This window comes from Sphaerodactylus townsendi, linkage group LG09, assembly GCF_021028975.2.
Source record: "Sphaerodactylus townsendi isolate TG3544 linkage group LG09, MPM_Stown_v2.3, whole genome shotgun sequence".
Classification (NCBI taxonomy): Eukaryota; Metazoa; Chordata; class Lepidosauria; order Squamata; family Sphaerodactylidae; genus Sphaerodactylus; species Sphaerodactylus townsendi.
In genome coordinates this window covers 87,837,716-87,853,178 of record NC_059433.1, presented here as the reverse complement: position 1 = coordinate 87,853,178, position 15,463 = coordinate 87,837,716, and the positions used below count along the sequence as shown (strand labels likewise).

Below are 15,463 nucleotides of genomic sequence, written 5' to 3'. Positions count from 1 at the left end.
AAGGTCTTTAATTTGTAGCAATGCCATCTTTGTCCGATGGGGAAAGATATCCTATGCACCTGATAACACTTCTGGGGAGGGGGAGGGAACCAATCCTAAAAAAACAACAACAAGGGGTCTCCTTACATTCATATACAGGTTATGGGTCTGTACAGTAATAAAAACATTATTTTGTATATAATCTTTTTAGGGGTGTCATCTTAAATTCAGGGTTGTCTTCCTTTTGGGTAAATATGATGAAGGAAAGAACTCTTAAGTAGATGGGAAGGATCGAGCACTTTACAGACGCTGGAGAAAGCACCATGCTGGCTCTCTATGCAAAATGTTTATGCAAAACCTTTGTGCAAAATTAATCCAGTGTAAACTAATTTCAAAGGACTTTAAACTGGAATAATTCTTCATATTATTGTGCTGTAAATCTCTTGGTGGGAAATGAATGCATCTTATCTCTATTGCCAGCTTCTAGGTGGGACCTGGGGATTCCCTGGAATTACACCTTATCTCCAGACTACAGAGATCACTTCCTCTGAAGAAAATGAATTCTTTGAAGAGTGAACTCTATGGCCTTGTACCCCACTGAGGGCCCTGTCCTCCCCAGGCTACATCTGCAAACATGCAGGAGTTTCTCAACCTGAATCTGGCAACCCTACCCTTCTCATCCCCCTAGTGGCCAGGGGGACCTGACTAGGGCTGAGCAATACCAACATATTCGGTGAAATTCGGATTTGGTCTTATTCGGGAGTAACGTTATCTGTATGCCCAAATAAGACGAATACCATATTCAGTAGACCTGAATATATTTGGATATCTTTGTGTGTCTGGCTGATCCCGCATGGGCCAAAAGCAGCAGTGTGAAAACGCTGTGAAAACAGTATAAACTCTTTTACACCGTTTTAAACCATTTTACACCATTTTCACGTCATTTTCACAGTGCTGTTTTTGGCCCATGCGGAATCAGCCTCTGAAGAAGTGAGCTGTGGCTCATGAAAGCCCCTACTCTGCCAGAAACCTCATTTAGGTGCTGCTGGACTCTTTCTGGTAAGCAGCAGGCTAACCAATAAAGTGACAGCTCCAAAGTCATTGCTGTTCCAGAAATTTGCAGTGATTGTATTACAGCTGTCATTCATTGACTGCAGAGGTATGCATTTAAGAGAGCGTTTTCCTGATAGGTGAGAAGGGTTTGGGCTGGTTTGTTTTTTATTTAGCATTACAAGAAAGAACTTCAGTAGTCTTTTATTTTTCTTGCTCTTTTCTACTCCATGTATGTAAATTTTAGTTTTATTCAAATCAATGGATATTAACTCTCAAGAATAATGTGTTGAAGAATAGGATGGCTATTTATAGTGGTCACTAGCAAGTAGCGTATAAATAGAACTACCCAGTATTTACCTAGAATGTGTAGTTATCCCTTAATTTATCAGCCCAGTGCAAAAACTTCAGCAGAAGTTATTCAGCCATTCACAAATTAAATATCAATAAATTCAATTGAAAACAGGATTTGTGGATTTTAGAAAAACCTCCCAGCGGTATTTATTATCTGTGCAATTATTGCACCGCACCTCCACTGCAGGGATTCTGTTTGAGGATTTTCAAGGGAGGCTTTTGTGTGATTTGACAATCTGACTGTATTTGGTTTCCATAATTCCACAGGGGTGGCAGAGCAGCTGGCACAGCAGGCTAACCAATAAAGTGACAGCTCCAAAGTCATTGCTGTTCCAGAAATTTGCAGTGATTGTATTACAGCTGTCATTCATTGACTGCAGAGGTATGCATTTAAGAGAGCGTTTTCCTGATAGGTGAGAAGGGTTTGGGCTGGTTTGTTTTTTTATTTAGCATTACAAGAAAGGATTTCAGTAGTCTTTTATTTTTCTTGCTTCTGAGATTCAGGGCTGAAACTGGACGGCTTCAGTAGTAAATTGTGGAGGTGGGAAGACTAACCAGTGATTTTTTAGATTTCGTTATATTCTTGTTGTTCACATGTGTTGAATGTAGGGATGCCCGTCGCCCAGGTGGGACCTTTAGTGAAGTTGTCATGGCAGATCATAAAGAGAGTAACGGTCCTGCAAATAAGGGAGGCCAAGGCCATGATGGGCTGTGTGTGAGGATTACTCAATCCTCTCCTATTTGCTACTAAGAACATAAGAAAAAGCCTGCTGGATCAGACCAGAGTCCATCTAGTCCAGCACTCTGCAATCTCAGATCAAAGAGGATCAAGATTGGTAGCCAATATCTTATTGATAGCCAATATCTTAAACAGAGCTCGGTAACAAATGAGCAGCTATTGGCGCATCTGCAGCATGACTGTAATATGCATGCTCTGTCTCACTCCCAGTAATGGTCAGTCCTTAACATTCTGGGCCAGTTGGAGTTTCCAAGTTGATTTTGAGGGGAGAGCAGCATACAGTGCGTTACAGTAGTCTAGTCTCGATGTGCTTTGGCATAGATCCAGATGGCCAGCTCATCCGTATTAAGCTAAGGAACATCTTATGGACTAGGCCATGTTGGTAGAAAGCCTCTTTTTTTGCAGTGCATCAACTGGATTGTCTCTATAAAGGAAGCCATGTCCCTAAGTTTGCAAGACCTGAGCAAGGCTGTTAACAATAGAACCATTTGGAGGACATTGATTCTTGTGGCTGCCATGAGTCGGAAGCAACTTGATGGCACTTAACAACACATAACCAGCCCCCACCTCTCTCACTGGAAATCTTCACAGGTAGATGTTGCACTGGAGTAGCGGGCCTACTCACCAAAAAATATTACCTACCCTTGTGCTGCAACCATTTTTGATTTCATCCCTGCACATACTGTTTGTCATGAGCCAGACTGAGAAGTAGGAGTTTCCCCAGTAGGATGATAGGTGGGTGAGGCGAATTCAGTTTATAGGAATGTTGTTCAATAGTCATTGGTTTTTATGGGTCCAGTTAGTGAAATCAAATGTCAGATTCTGTGGAGGCAGCTCAGAAATTGCAGACAAAGCACACGAGAATAGGTCATTCAAGTTGTTGCTACAAGAAAATGCTGGTGGGTTGGCTTTCGTCACTGTCGGAATGGCCAGCCGTGTGGTTAACTGTAATTCTAACAGGGCAAGTGGTAAATTGCATTGCAACAATTAATTGAATATAACAAGGTAGAGCAGTGTTAACTCCTAGGCATACCAGATTCTCTACAAGCTTATTTAGTCTCCCAAGCAACAACTCAACATCTCATATCATTATTATATCAAGAATAGTTGTTAACAAATCCTCCACCTCCACAATAGAGGTAAAGGCCAGTTCTCAGCTGCTAATGGAGCTGGAAAGTTACATAATTTTTTTTCTTCACTTACCAAGAACAGATTTCTTTGTATTATGGTCAAAGATGTTATGAGCTAAATAATGAGATAATTCTACTCTAACTCATCTGTCCAATTCCCTGTTGTGTTATGAGGCTTTGTCTGTAGACTACTGAAGAGCTGGAATCGCAGCAATAGAATAACAGGCAACAATTAAGAATGTTAACAGATTTCATGACTTAACACTGGCTCAGTTTGAGTGGTGTTTCTCTTGCAGCACTTTGGTACTTGGGAATGAAAATTGTGACCATTTTTCTTTCCTAGACAGATAACAGAAGTTAATGAAAGTTTAAAGTATACATGCCATACAATGTATATCTCTCTAAATCATTATGCCAGTGTAAGCCCACTGAAATCCAAGAGTGTAGAGTGCTGTGCTTTTGTATTGAACTGTCAGTTTTCTATCAGCAAAATCATGAGTAGACCCAGTACTAGAGACAAAGAGGCAAAGTGCTGCACCCTATGCTCCCTTAGCGTATGTATCATACTTCGTGTCATCCATGGGATAGTGAAAAAATAAAAGTTGAAAATAGAAAAGAACAAATTTTGTACTGTACAAGAAAATATATGCTCGGGAATGTGACTGAATTAATTATTCTTCAACCTCCTTCAAGTTTTTTTGGGGGGAAATTGAGCTGCATTGTGACTGGAATCTGGGGAGTGAAAAAAAGTACAAGAAATATTTTGGTGGGGGAAGCACCCGTTTGGCATCTCTCTGCAGTGCATAGCAAAGCACAGACAGGACTGTGTCCAAAAGCTCAGAACGATCACTGCAGGCAACCTGGAAATAGCAGAAATATCTTAATTTGCTCCAATTTCAGCTTCTGCTGCTCTTGTTCCATGAGAGGAAACAATTCCATAACTCAAAAAAACCCATAATTCCTTTTATACTGCATATTCAGCTGACCCCTGAGCCAATTTATTCCACATCTGTCATAACAATCTTACCCTTAGATGCTACTAACTGTGTCAGACGCCCTCGTGTACCATGCAAGTTTCTTTCCCTCACCCTGCGGCTTTTAAAGTCTAATCCAATGTTATCCAAGCCACCTCGTGTACTCCTGAGTATATGATTTCCTGTTTTCCTTAAAGGAAAATCAAACAAAGAATGCTTAGGAAACTATTTGATTATTCACAGATTTAGGAGACCCTTTAGCAATTAAGTGGTTATTAACCTGAGCCCATTGTTCCCTTTTCACATTTCCCATTGTGAATTACAAATGAGTTGTGCTTCTTTTGATCTGTGCTGGGCAACTGGGATTTCAAGAAATGCTGCTGTATAAAAATAGAAACACTGCTACAAGTTTATCCCTTTGGGCTGCTTTTCTGCTCCCTGTGTTTCTGTTGCTTTCCATTTAGCCCGTTATTGATACACAAGTTCTTAGGCGGTGATGCCTGTGATGTGTACTGTTCTTCCTTTTAACATCATTGCCCTCCTTCTGATGGTTATCTCGTGTTGTGTGTTTGTGGCTATTTCTTTTCAATTTAAATAAAGATCACTGTATTTCCATCCTAACACTGGATACCTTTTGGGTGCAAACTTCAAACAGCTTTTTTTTCCTGGAGCCTTTACAGTTAAAATCAGTATGATTACTCTAATACAAAGTGGTTTGAAGATGGCAATTATAGTGCAACGTATGATCTTGTCACTTTCATGCCTGCATGTCTCGTGACAAAGGATCTGCCGAAATTTAGATTTTTGGGGCAGGGGGAGAGAACCTTCAAAGTTTATCTACTCTGCCACTAGATCAAATATTCCTAAATAAGTGATCTTGGATGAGGCCCTCAGATGGGTCATGGAACTACACCTGCTAGTTCACAAGTATCTTATAAATGTGCTGTTGTGCGTTTTCTTGGCTGTGTGGCCACGGTGTGGTAGTTTTTGCTCATGACGTTTTGCATGTATTGTTGCTGGCATCTTCAGAGGCATGTCACGGTGAGATATGCCACAGAGAAAAACACCACCCATCTCCCTGGCCTTCTTTCTTGCCCATGCCCACCCCTTTGCTCCTACCATTTGAGTTCATCAAGTACTTTCAGTTTATATAGTCCTGCCTCAATCCTCCTTGAAAGGAAAAGATGAAACTGGGAGATAGTGGATTGCCTCAAGTCTTTCTGGTAGCTCCAGCAGAAGTGAGATTTGCACAGATGACTTTCTGGATCATATTTTTAGCTACCTACTATACCAGCTTCTACTCACTGTTTTCTAATTTCTGATTTATGCTCCAAGAGCTTAGCATTATCCTGTTAATATTTTTCTCTTGTTCAAATGTTTTTCTTCTCAAAGTCCGATTCCTATCTTACCTGTGAAATATATACAGATCAGCGTTCTCTTTCCCATTACATACCCTGAAATAGTAAATTTCATGGTCCACAGAGTGAGACAACAGAAACTGTGCTTACTTTTGTTATAACAGTAGAGTTAAATAGAAACTTGCAAAGCAGTGTGATTTGGGCTATATGCTGAAGACCAAATCAGTTGTAAGATGGATCCATGTATTTTGTATATATTTGCCTGTGACTAAAAAGAACACAGGGGCTGTTTTTAAAGACACAATAGTGTGTATGAAAAGTTAACCCCTTTGTACCTTTCTTATCTTGGAGCTCTCTGCTATTAGTATTTTTCTTTCTGCCCCTCTCCAGAACCACAGGTGATTTGGGCTAGCAGGAAAGGGCTGAAAATCCAAGTTAAGATGAGGAAAAGCAGGTTTTACCTCCCCTCTCCTGCATGGTCCATGTTTTGTTTATAAAAAGACACCTCCCTATCCCCACATTCAATATTACTGGGTAGAGTCATGAATGTGGATTTCCTTATCACATCTAATCACATATATGTGGATTCCCTTATCACATCTAATTAGGCCCTGAGGAAGACTTAATGTATGAACTAGAATGTTTCCATATCCGGTGATGACAATTTAATTGTCTGACAGATCAAACTTACGGGGATGAAAGCAACACTGACTTCTCACAGTTTTTTCAATGTATTTATTGATAAGCGGAGAAGAGCATTTCAAAAATGTTAAGTATATGGCAGTGCCCCTGTGTATCTCCTGACTCCTGGTCAGTTGTCCAGTGTTACTTCAGATCTGTCCAGCAATCATATGCCCCATCCATCATGTGACCTTGGACCAGTCACAGAACTCTCTCAGCCCACACAGAGGCAGGCAGAAGCAAACCACTTCCTAAATTATCTTGTCTTTAAAAGTCAATGGGGTCCCCACAAGTCAGCAGTGACTTGATGGCATTTTCCACTACCAAACTTTTGAGTGTCAAAAGATCTGGAATCTAACTGCTTAGGTCACTTTCTAATAATAAATGTCCCAGTGTCAAGGTCACGGTAGTAGACCAGTTAGGTTGGTCCAGAATTGTTACAGGTGGTTCTCCCCTTGGTCCTTGAAAACTGCTTTGTTGACATTTTGAATTGGATTTATGGCTGTTGACTTAGTAGCCTCCGATCATCCCTTCTTACTATTCTGATGGCACAAATCTCCAGCATAAAGGGCATAATAGTGCTCTTATGTATGTCCCATAGCTTGTGCAGGATTTAGTAATATTCCCAGTGGTTTGGCCCTAATCCACTATAAAGGAAAATATCTCAGCACATAAAGGAGAAATTTAAAAGAAACCTGTTCAATTTCAAAGCACTTTTGAAAACATGAACTAATTAGCAGTCCACCCCTGCAAATAATGACTTGATGCCGAGTATATTATACTTTGAAGAATAAAGTTCAGTTTTGAATCTGGGATTAATTTTTTAAAGATAAGCTTGCTTTATTCTTATGACAATGATAATCAGCTCTTAATAAGGGTTATAAGGAGATTTTTTAAAAAAACCAAGAAGGAATTGTGTTCAGTTCCTTGTAAATAAGTGCTCCAGTATGAGATCTTATTGTTAAAAAATCTGTGAAATATTGATTTAAATATATCTGTAGGTTCTTTCCCCTCCTGCTTTTTGCATGAGTATAATGTTTAGTATTCTAATTGTAGTTCAGTTAATTTTAAATGGAATGGATAATGCTTGTGTTCTCATATGTATAACAGTAAAGAGTGTTTGATATGCATTCTGCATCTTAATTCTTAGTTCTGTTTTCTGTTAGAAAAAAGATCTTTGTAAGCTTTTCAAAGACTTCCAGATTCCAAAGGTTCTTGCATGTCATTTTTCTCATTTCAATTTCTGACAAATTGTTTTAAGGGGAGTAAGAGCCTTGGAGATGGGGGCGGGGGGACGGGACAGGACAGGACTAATTTGAAACAGAAGTAAGGTGTGTCAAAGTGGAAGGTGTCCCTGAAGAGGCATAGCTAAGTTGCTCACTAAAAGGAATAATCTTTCCATTGCCTTCCCTCCTGCCCGTTTTAGGCTGAACTCTCAGTCAGTCAAGCCCTTTACATTTCTTTTCTTTTTCTATGTTTTCACAATCCAAGCTTTTCTGCTGTTAGTTCATTCAGAGGGCTATTTCAAACGATGCTGGTGTTGCAAGCAAGAGAATGGTTGTGTAGAACAACTTTTCTAGAATGTTCCTTGAGTAATATTTGAGTGCCTCAAGGGATACTAATATCCAGTTAAGAAGCAGCTAACCACTTTTTTAAAAAGGCATGTTATATATGAGTAGTGTTCTCTTAACAAATTTGGCAGTTTGTTTGCTTTTGGTAACTGAGGTCTAGTTTTCAAAGGTTTCTTTGACGCAGAAAAGTACATTTCATGGGAAAAGCAAGAGAATGGCTCCCACCTGTACCCCAGGGACAATTTTATGACCTTATCATGAACCAGACCCAAGACTAACCTTCATCGTAGTGCAGTAAAAGCCATGTTTCTATTGATGTTTGTAAGTGGAATTTAGTCAAAAAGTACCATTCCTTTGGGAATGATTGCATTCCAATGGCATTCCTTTAAACAACAATAAAATGCATTCTGTATTCACCGCTTTAGTAATGACCACCACAAATCCACTCCACTTTTCTGCCACTTCACTTTCTGCCACTTCACTTTCACATGGCAACACTTGATTGGATTCGTTTCCCTCTTTATCAGACTGCCATGCTCCACACTTCAAAACTGTTGTATTGCTGAAAGATTAAATGTTGTCTTTTTCCTCCTACAGCTTGAAGAGTGAAAATAGAATGAAGGAAAAAGCGAAGCTTCTGTCTCTATTAGCCTTCGTGCTCCTACTGCCTCAAAGCAAAGGGAACCCATTAAGTAGAGATGGTGATGGATACCAAAGAATGTTTGAAGACATGAAGAAGGAAATAGCTGATTATTCAGATGTGGCGAAGAAAATTATCGACCTTGCTATTTATGGCAGGGCCCAGAATAGGTCCTATGAAAGGCTGGCTCTTTTTGTGGACACTGTTGGACCAAGATTAAGTGGCTCAAAAAATCTAGACTTGGCTATCAAATACATGTATAAAGCCTTGAGGATGGATGGCCTGGAAAATGTCCACTTGGAACCCGTAAAAATCCCCCACTGGGAAAGGGGGAAAGAGTCAGCAATGATGATAGAACCTCGCAACCATAGCATTTCTATTTTAGGGCTTGGTGGAAGCATTGCAACTCCTCCTGAAGGTAACCAAGATTCATGTGAGACCTCTTACCAGCTGAGGTCTATCTGAACAGCACTGTGCAAAATCTTGTCTTTGTAAAAGGATAGCTCGAAACAAGACCTTAATAGTTGAAACTCAAACTACAAAATTTCCTTCATGTAGAGACTAGACAATAATTTTCTTCATCAGAGTTTGGGAAAGTTAAGGTTGCCAACTCCATCTTGGGAAATTTCTAGAGATTGGGGAGGGATGCGATCTCATTGGGAATGTGATGTAGGTTTGCCCAGTCCCTACTAGGGGCACAGCAACCCTGCTCTAGGGCTCCCTCCCCCAGTGCCGAACAGCTGGAGGGAGGTAACTTACTGGTAGCAAAAGAAGGCCAAGGCTTGTGTCACCAGCAATGTGGCAAAGTCACGTTCCCAGTGACACAGAGGCGCTATTGTGTTTGGGCAAAAACTTTAGGGTAAAAATGGCTCCTACCAGAGTTTTTGCTCAAATACCAGAGCGTCTCCAGCAACACGATGACGTCACTTTGGGTGTGTGCCAGAAGAGATGTTGCCACATTGCAGGCCACAATGGCCTATGCTTCCCTTTGCTCCCAGAAGCTCCTCACCCCCTGCTGGTTATCTGGAGATACCTGACCACACTGATGTGATGCCATAGATGCCCTCTGAATTTGCCATTTCCTCCAGGGGAAATGGTCTGTCATCCGGAGATCAGTAGCAATTCTTACTTCACCTCCTGAGATGAAGGGAGGGGGGACTCTGGTAAAGATCAGGGCAGGGCTGTACAAGAAAAGTGGCTCGTTTGAGTACCTGTGTTTTCTTGTGTTTTCTTGTGATCTCAGACAGGCTCTTACATTAAGCATCAGAAGACTGTAGCTGTGCTCTGTGGTCAGAGACTGACATGAAAATGTTAATTGCTGTCTGAAGAGGGGAGGAAGCGGTCCAAGGGTGCAGAAGGAGACACAGAAAACTCATTGTGTGGATAAAATTTGGCCACAGCCGTTTTATTGGTGTGCTGGCAAAAGGGGATGGATTCGGCACTGGGCTCTCCCAGTAATAACTTTCCCCCAGCCCGATGCGTGGGGGGAAACAATGCCCAGAACAGCAAGATAGTGGGAGCCGTCTGGTCTCTGGATGAACTCCCCTAGCTGCCAGGGGGCACAAGCCACCAGCAGCCCCCGCCTGGGCATGGGGTTCACAGGCTTGTTCCACTCCCCAGGTCTCTTATGGAGGCCCCCACCAAATGGGGAGGGCTGGCATGCAGGCTCCTCCTCCCCTGAACGGATCAGTCCCTAGGCGCAACCCTCCAGACTGTGGCAGATGAAATGCAGCAACAATCACCATAATCAGAATGCCAACAACAAAAACTCAGACCCATGGGGGAGGGAGAGAGGGCGGGAGAAGCTGTCGGTGCTCGGGTGAGAAGAGGTGCGGGATGGCCCATCCTGCCCATATAAGGCCATGGCCCCGCCTCCTCCAGGCACGTCACTCGCTCGCGCCAGCAGCTGGGCAGCTCAGCCCCATGCTGGTCTAGATGCCAGCGCTGAGCCTGCCCCTCTCCCTGCCCCACCCCTGGGCAGCAATGGCAGCCAAGGTAAATCTCAGCTGCTTTTTCTGATTGATCATCATTAGAAACCCCAGTGTCCTTTTCTCTGTGACTTTTATATGTATCTCTGTTTTCCTGTTTATCATACCAGCTATCTATATATTTCTGCCAACATTCTCACTACTTATAGGTTCCCGAGGTAGGAAAACTGAGTGAGAATTACATTTCAAATCAACCTTAGCAGCATTGTCAGGCAGAGGCACTGAAAAGGAACAAGCATCTTGAGACCTCCTTGGGGGGCGATGTCTTTCATTAATGCAACAAGAAACTGTCAAGAAGAGCTACTGTTCTTTCTCCCCTTGATGAGCAATCATGAGCACATGTTATTATGTTTTATCATTTGATGCAGTGTATAAATGGCACATTGGGAAGAATTACCTGCTGCCAATCCTGCTCATCTGTTACCAGAGCTGATATGTCACGCAGATTGCAGAGCCAGCCTGCAGAGACCTTGATTTTTCTAGTGGAAAATGAAAATTTTGCAGATATCTGGCTTCATTTCTGCTGGCATCCCTCCAGCCTATAGGAAGATCCTGTCACTGGGACATTTCTTAGCTATAGGGTTGAGGCTCTTCTTCATTAGGAGCAGCTGGAGCCTCTCAGTTCAGTCACTCACATGGCAGCAGTAACAGTGGTAGGTTTTTGCACTTGGTTCTCAAATTGTGGCATGTTTGGCATTTTGAAAAAAAGCTGGAAGCCAGGACAACCAGTCAATTAGAATGTCTTCCCTTATTCTATTTCTGGAATAAAAAGCTACATTTTCCCCCAACCTCTCTTGCAACATTTGAAACAATATCCCCTTAGTACAGGGGTGTCCAACTCTAGCCCTCCAGATTTTCATGGATTACGATTCCCATCAGCCTCTGCCAGCTCTGCCAATTGGCAGAGCTGGCAGGGGCTGATGGGAATCCTGGTCCATGAACATCTGGAGGGCCAAAGTTGGACACCCCTGCTTTAGTATGTCTAATAAATCACCAGTGTATATGATTTATAGAATAATTTGTCTGTATCCCATCAATTTCGATGATTTTAGAAGGATGGAGCTCCGTTAAGGGTCGCATTAAGTCTAGAAAGGATGAACACATGAAACATAGGATTGCCAGTTCTGGATTGGAAAACACCTGCATAGTTTGGAAGTAGAGCGTGAGAAAGATGTGGTTGGGGGAGGGGAAGAACTTCAAAGGGGTACAGTGCCCTAGGATCTATCTTCCTTAGAATCTACCTCTTATAGTGCAACCCTAAATACTTTCCTAAGGCTGTTTCCGCACAGCCAGTGGCAGTGGCGTCCCACTGGCTTAAATGAAGCTGGTGGGGCATAGGGACTGCTCGCAAGGTCCTGTGCGGGCAGCCCCGATGCCGCCGCTGCCCACAGGGGCAGCTCCACATGGAGCCGCCCAGGGTGTGTGCAAGGGACTTACCTTGCCGTCCTGTTCAGCTATGGGCAGCTGCACAGACACGCCCATGCTGTCCTCCGACCCCCGCAGGTCAGAGGGCAGCATGGGCGTGTCTTTGCAGCCTCCTGGAGCTGAATAGGACAGCAAGGTAAGTCCCTTGCACACACCGGAGGGGCCGAAAACGGTGCCCTCACGCCAGTGCGGTTTGCACTGCTCCAGCCCGAAGACGCCGCTTTAGGAAAACCTCGCTAGGGTGCTGTTTTCCACCCGTGCAGAAACAGCCTTAGTCTACTGAAGTAAATTGCTTTAGAAAGGTGTAACTCTTCTTAGTGGATATTCTCAGAATTTTGTTTGGATTTACTTAGTATTGGTCTTACTCCCAGGGAAGTGGTCTTGCAAAGGTACTGTTAGTTATTCTGTTGTACCAGCTACTCTCTTCTGTGCATATATGTGAGTCGGAATGTGCTGGTACAAAGTAAGCATATGTGCACGTGTATAAGCACTCGTGAAGGGTCATGGTTGGAGTCATTTGTGCAGGGCTTTCAGAGCCAAGAACATCAGCTTGCTGTGCACGGTCGTGTCATGTATGGAACTCTAAAAACTTGTGGTTTGTGGATTAAATGCGCCCAGATAAGATTGCAGTTGGGATTATGTCAAAGAATTTCAGACAGACTCTGCTTTTTCATTCTTTCCAGAGCCTATGGAAAAACTGCGTTTCACTTTTACTGACACGTTGTGTGGCTTCTAGGTGAAATGCACAGCCGTGGAATTCCCGGCATCCATTATGACTTCTATTTTTAGAAGCAAAGTCTCGTTCTTGTTGTTGAACGGGTTCCACTGATCTCTGTAATAAATCCGCAAGATTGGATCTTAAGTGTTGCGGAGCATTCTGTAAAAGCCATGAAATATGGTTCCCAAATGAAATGTTTGGTGAAAATTTATGTGCACCGGTGGCAGAAGAAGTTTAAAAGTAATGGTTACCACCGTTACCTATAAACATTTATTTGTTCTCCCAGCCAACGGGTAAGCAGAGAGGCAGTGCTTTGAGCGGTTTTAATTGCCTCGGCTGAACTGGAAATTCAGAAGGAGGAGATCTCCTCTTTTTTTTTTTTATAAAGGGAAAACATAAAGCTACTGACAGTTGTTTCTGCAGTCATCCTTCATCTTCGTTGGTTAAAAGCAGCACTCTAAGAAAGATGTTGGATTCATTTCAGTCATTCTGATGCAAGATGGTTTCCTAGAAGCCTAGACCCTTTGTCACAATTGTTCGTATCGTTCAGCTGCAAGGCAAGAAAACAGGGTATAACGGCAATTTTTTTAAAGCATGTATATTTAGTGTACAGATCAGTGTAGCCATGCACATTGTTAAGCCACATAATCCAACCTTTTAATTATTGATTATTATTATTATTATTATTGCCCTCATCCCCCAGAAAGCAGAGTTCAGTGTACTTCTAGTTTGTCAACCAAAGGGCAAAAACTCTTCTGGGTGAGAGTTTTGGCAGACCAGATGTAGCTACAGGCCTCCTGTAACCTGCCACTTCCTTGTCTATGAATACACGCAATATGTGTAGGCATTCAGCTTGCCAAATTCTGGGTGGGGCTGGAGATGTCCCAGAACTACAACTCACCCTCCAGAGTAAAGAGGGAGGCTTTCAATGTGGGATTTGCCAAGTATGGTACTTCGATATCTCTTCAAGAAAATCTGCTGATCAATATTTCAGAGTCCATTTATTGGCTTAAGATTTCATACCTAACACACCCCTCCATCTCCAGGAATTTTCTGGTGTGAAAATGGCAACCCTCGTAAATATGTTGCAGCCATTTTGTATTCTTAAGTGTCAGCGCTGTTGGGAAGGTGAAGATGTTCCTCCAGGTGATGGATTTTAGTGCTCTAATGGGTAACAGAGAAAGAACCATGGAACTGCATTCTACTGGGGAATTCTCTGGTGCAAGCCCCAACGAAATTAATAAGATCTGCACCAGTTGATCCACCTTCAGGCACTGTACATTGGCATCCATTCTGATTATTAAGAGTAGGTCACCTTGACCTGGGCCACTAACAGGGCAGAATCATTGAGAGGGGGCCACTAACTGGTGGAAATGCACGAAGCCTCTGTCTCTTACCCCCTCCCCCAGTCTTCTTTTATTACTATAATATTGGATTTGTGTTTAGTTTGTTAGTGGTTGGGAGGATTTTGTGAACTAAAGTGTAAGCTGTTTCTTGTTTTCTGTGAATAACAAATAACAATACAGCAGTGGGGAAATGGCCTTGCATAAGCATACTCTCAATTGCTGACAGAGTTAAGGCTGCAGGTGTGAAGAATACCTGGCTGGCCTCTCACTCCCATTGTTGGTTCGGTGCCCGATCACATAATGTAAATCAATTTGTCATTCCCGTGGAGAGGGGAGGTGACCCACCTGGCCTAAGAGGACATTCTGAATTCCTCCTAGTCATGGGAGCGGGGGCCTTGGAGGGTAATGCCATCAGTAACTTCACCTAAATTGGGCAAGGGACCTGATTGGTCCAGGGGATTCACCCCAGTGGAATTTCTTGATAAAAGTAGGAGTCCTACCTCTTCTTGGTGTGCTGTGTGAGGCCTCACAACAGGATCCAGAGTTACCAGGATTCTCTTGAGTTAGAGGACCAAGGCCCTTCCAGGACTGGAGAGTGAGACTGCTGCTGTGTGAAGCCAGCTAAAGGGGCTCATGAGGAGCTGAGGGGTAACTATCAAGAAAAAAACTTGTCATTGTTGTTTGTACTGTAAGTTAGACAAAGTCTTTTGTTGAGGCTAGTTAGGTTATTTGTTTTCTTGCTGTTTATGGTACATTCTTTCTAAGGTAATTGTTCTCTATTTAAATAAATTTATCACCAGTATTCTTTGTGGTATTTTGTGGCTTCAATGCAAATCCAATGGATCCTTTGATACCATGATACCCTAGAACACAGGTGTCAAACTTGCGGCCCTCCAGATGTAATGGACTACAGTTCCCATCATCCCCTGCCAGCATGATGCAGGCAGGGGATTATGGGAACTGTAGCACATTACATCTGGAGGGCCGCAAGTTTGACACCTATGCCCTAGAATTAACTGAACCTACGTTACAGGACTGGTTGGTGGCTTTGTACTAAACTGGTTGGTTACAGGGCTGGTTGGTGTCTTTGTGCTAGAGTTCTGGCAACCTCTAGTTCCTTGGGATTAAGGAAGCTTCTTCACTCAGGGTACAATTTTTAAAAACAAATAAAACTGTCACTTTGATGTTTTTGTATCAGTCAGCAAGTAACATTTTTGGCCTGCATCCATCCATAACTGTGATGATTTTTCAATTCCAGGCATTACAGCTGAAGTCCTAGTGGTGACCTCCTTTGATGAGCTACACCAAAGAGCTCAGGAAGCGAAAGGCAAGATTGTTGTTTACAACCAGCGTTATGTCAGCTATGGAGAAACGGTACAGTACAGGGGACAAGGAGCTGTGGAAGCTGCTAAAGTGGGAGCGAAGGCATCTCTTATCAAGACTATTGCTCCATTTTCTATTAATAGGTAAAGGCTTGCTGGTGCGTGTACATTTCCCCTTTCCTTCACTG

At 42.7% G+C, this 15,463-nt stretch overlaps 1 protein-coding gene across 2 annotated transcripts in view; it reads left to right on the top strand.

Moving 5' to 3' along the window:
- Positions 1–15,463, top strand: part of CPQ (carboxypeptidase Q) — a 192,654-nt gene that overhangs the window by 11,980 nt on the left and 165,211 nt on the right. For both annotated transcript variants that reach the window (XM_048508632.1, XM_048508631.1), the window contains exons 2-3: positions 8,434–8,894; positions 15,212–15,419. In XM_048508632.1, the coding sequence (XP_048364589.1) occupies positions 8,453–8,894; positions 15,212–15,419 (650 nt within the window). In that variant the 5' untranslated portion in view covers positions 8,434–8,452. The remainder of the gene's footprint in view (positions 1–8,433; positions 8,895–15,211; positions 15,420–15,463) is intronic.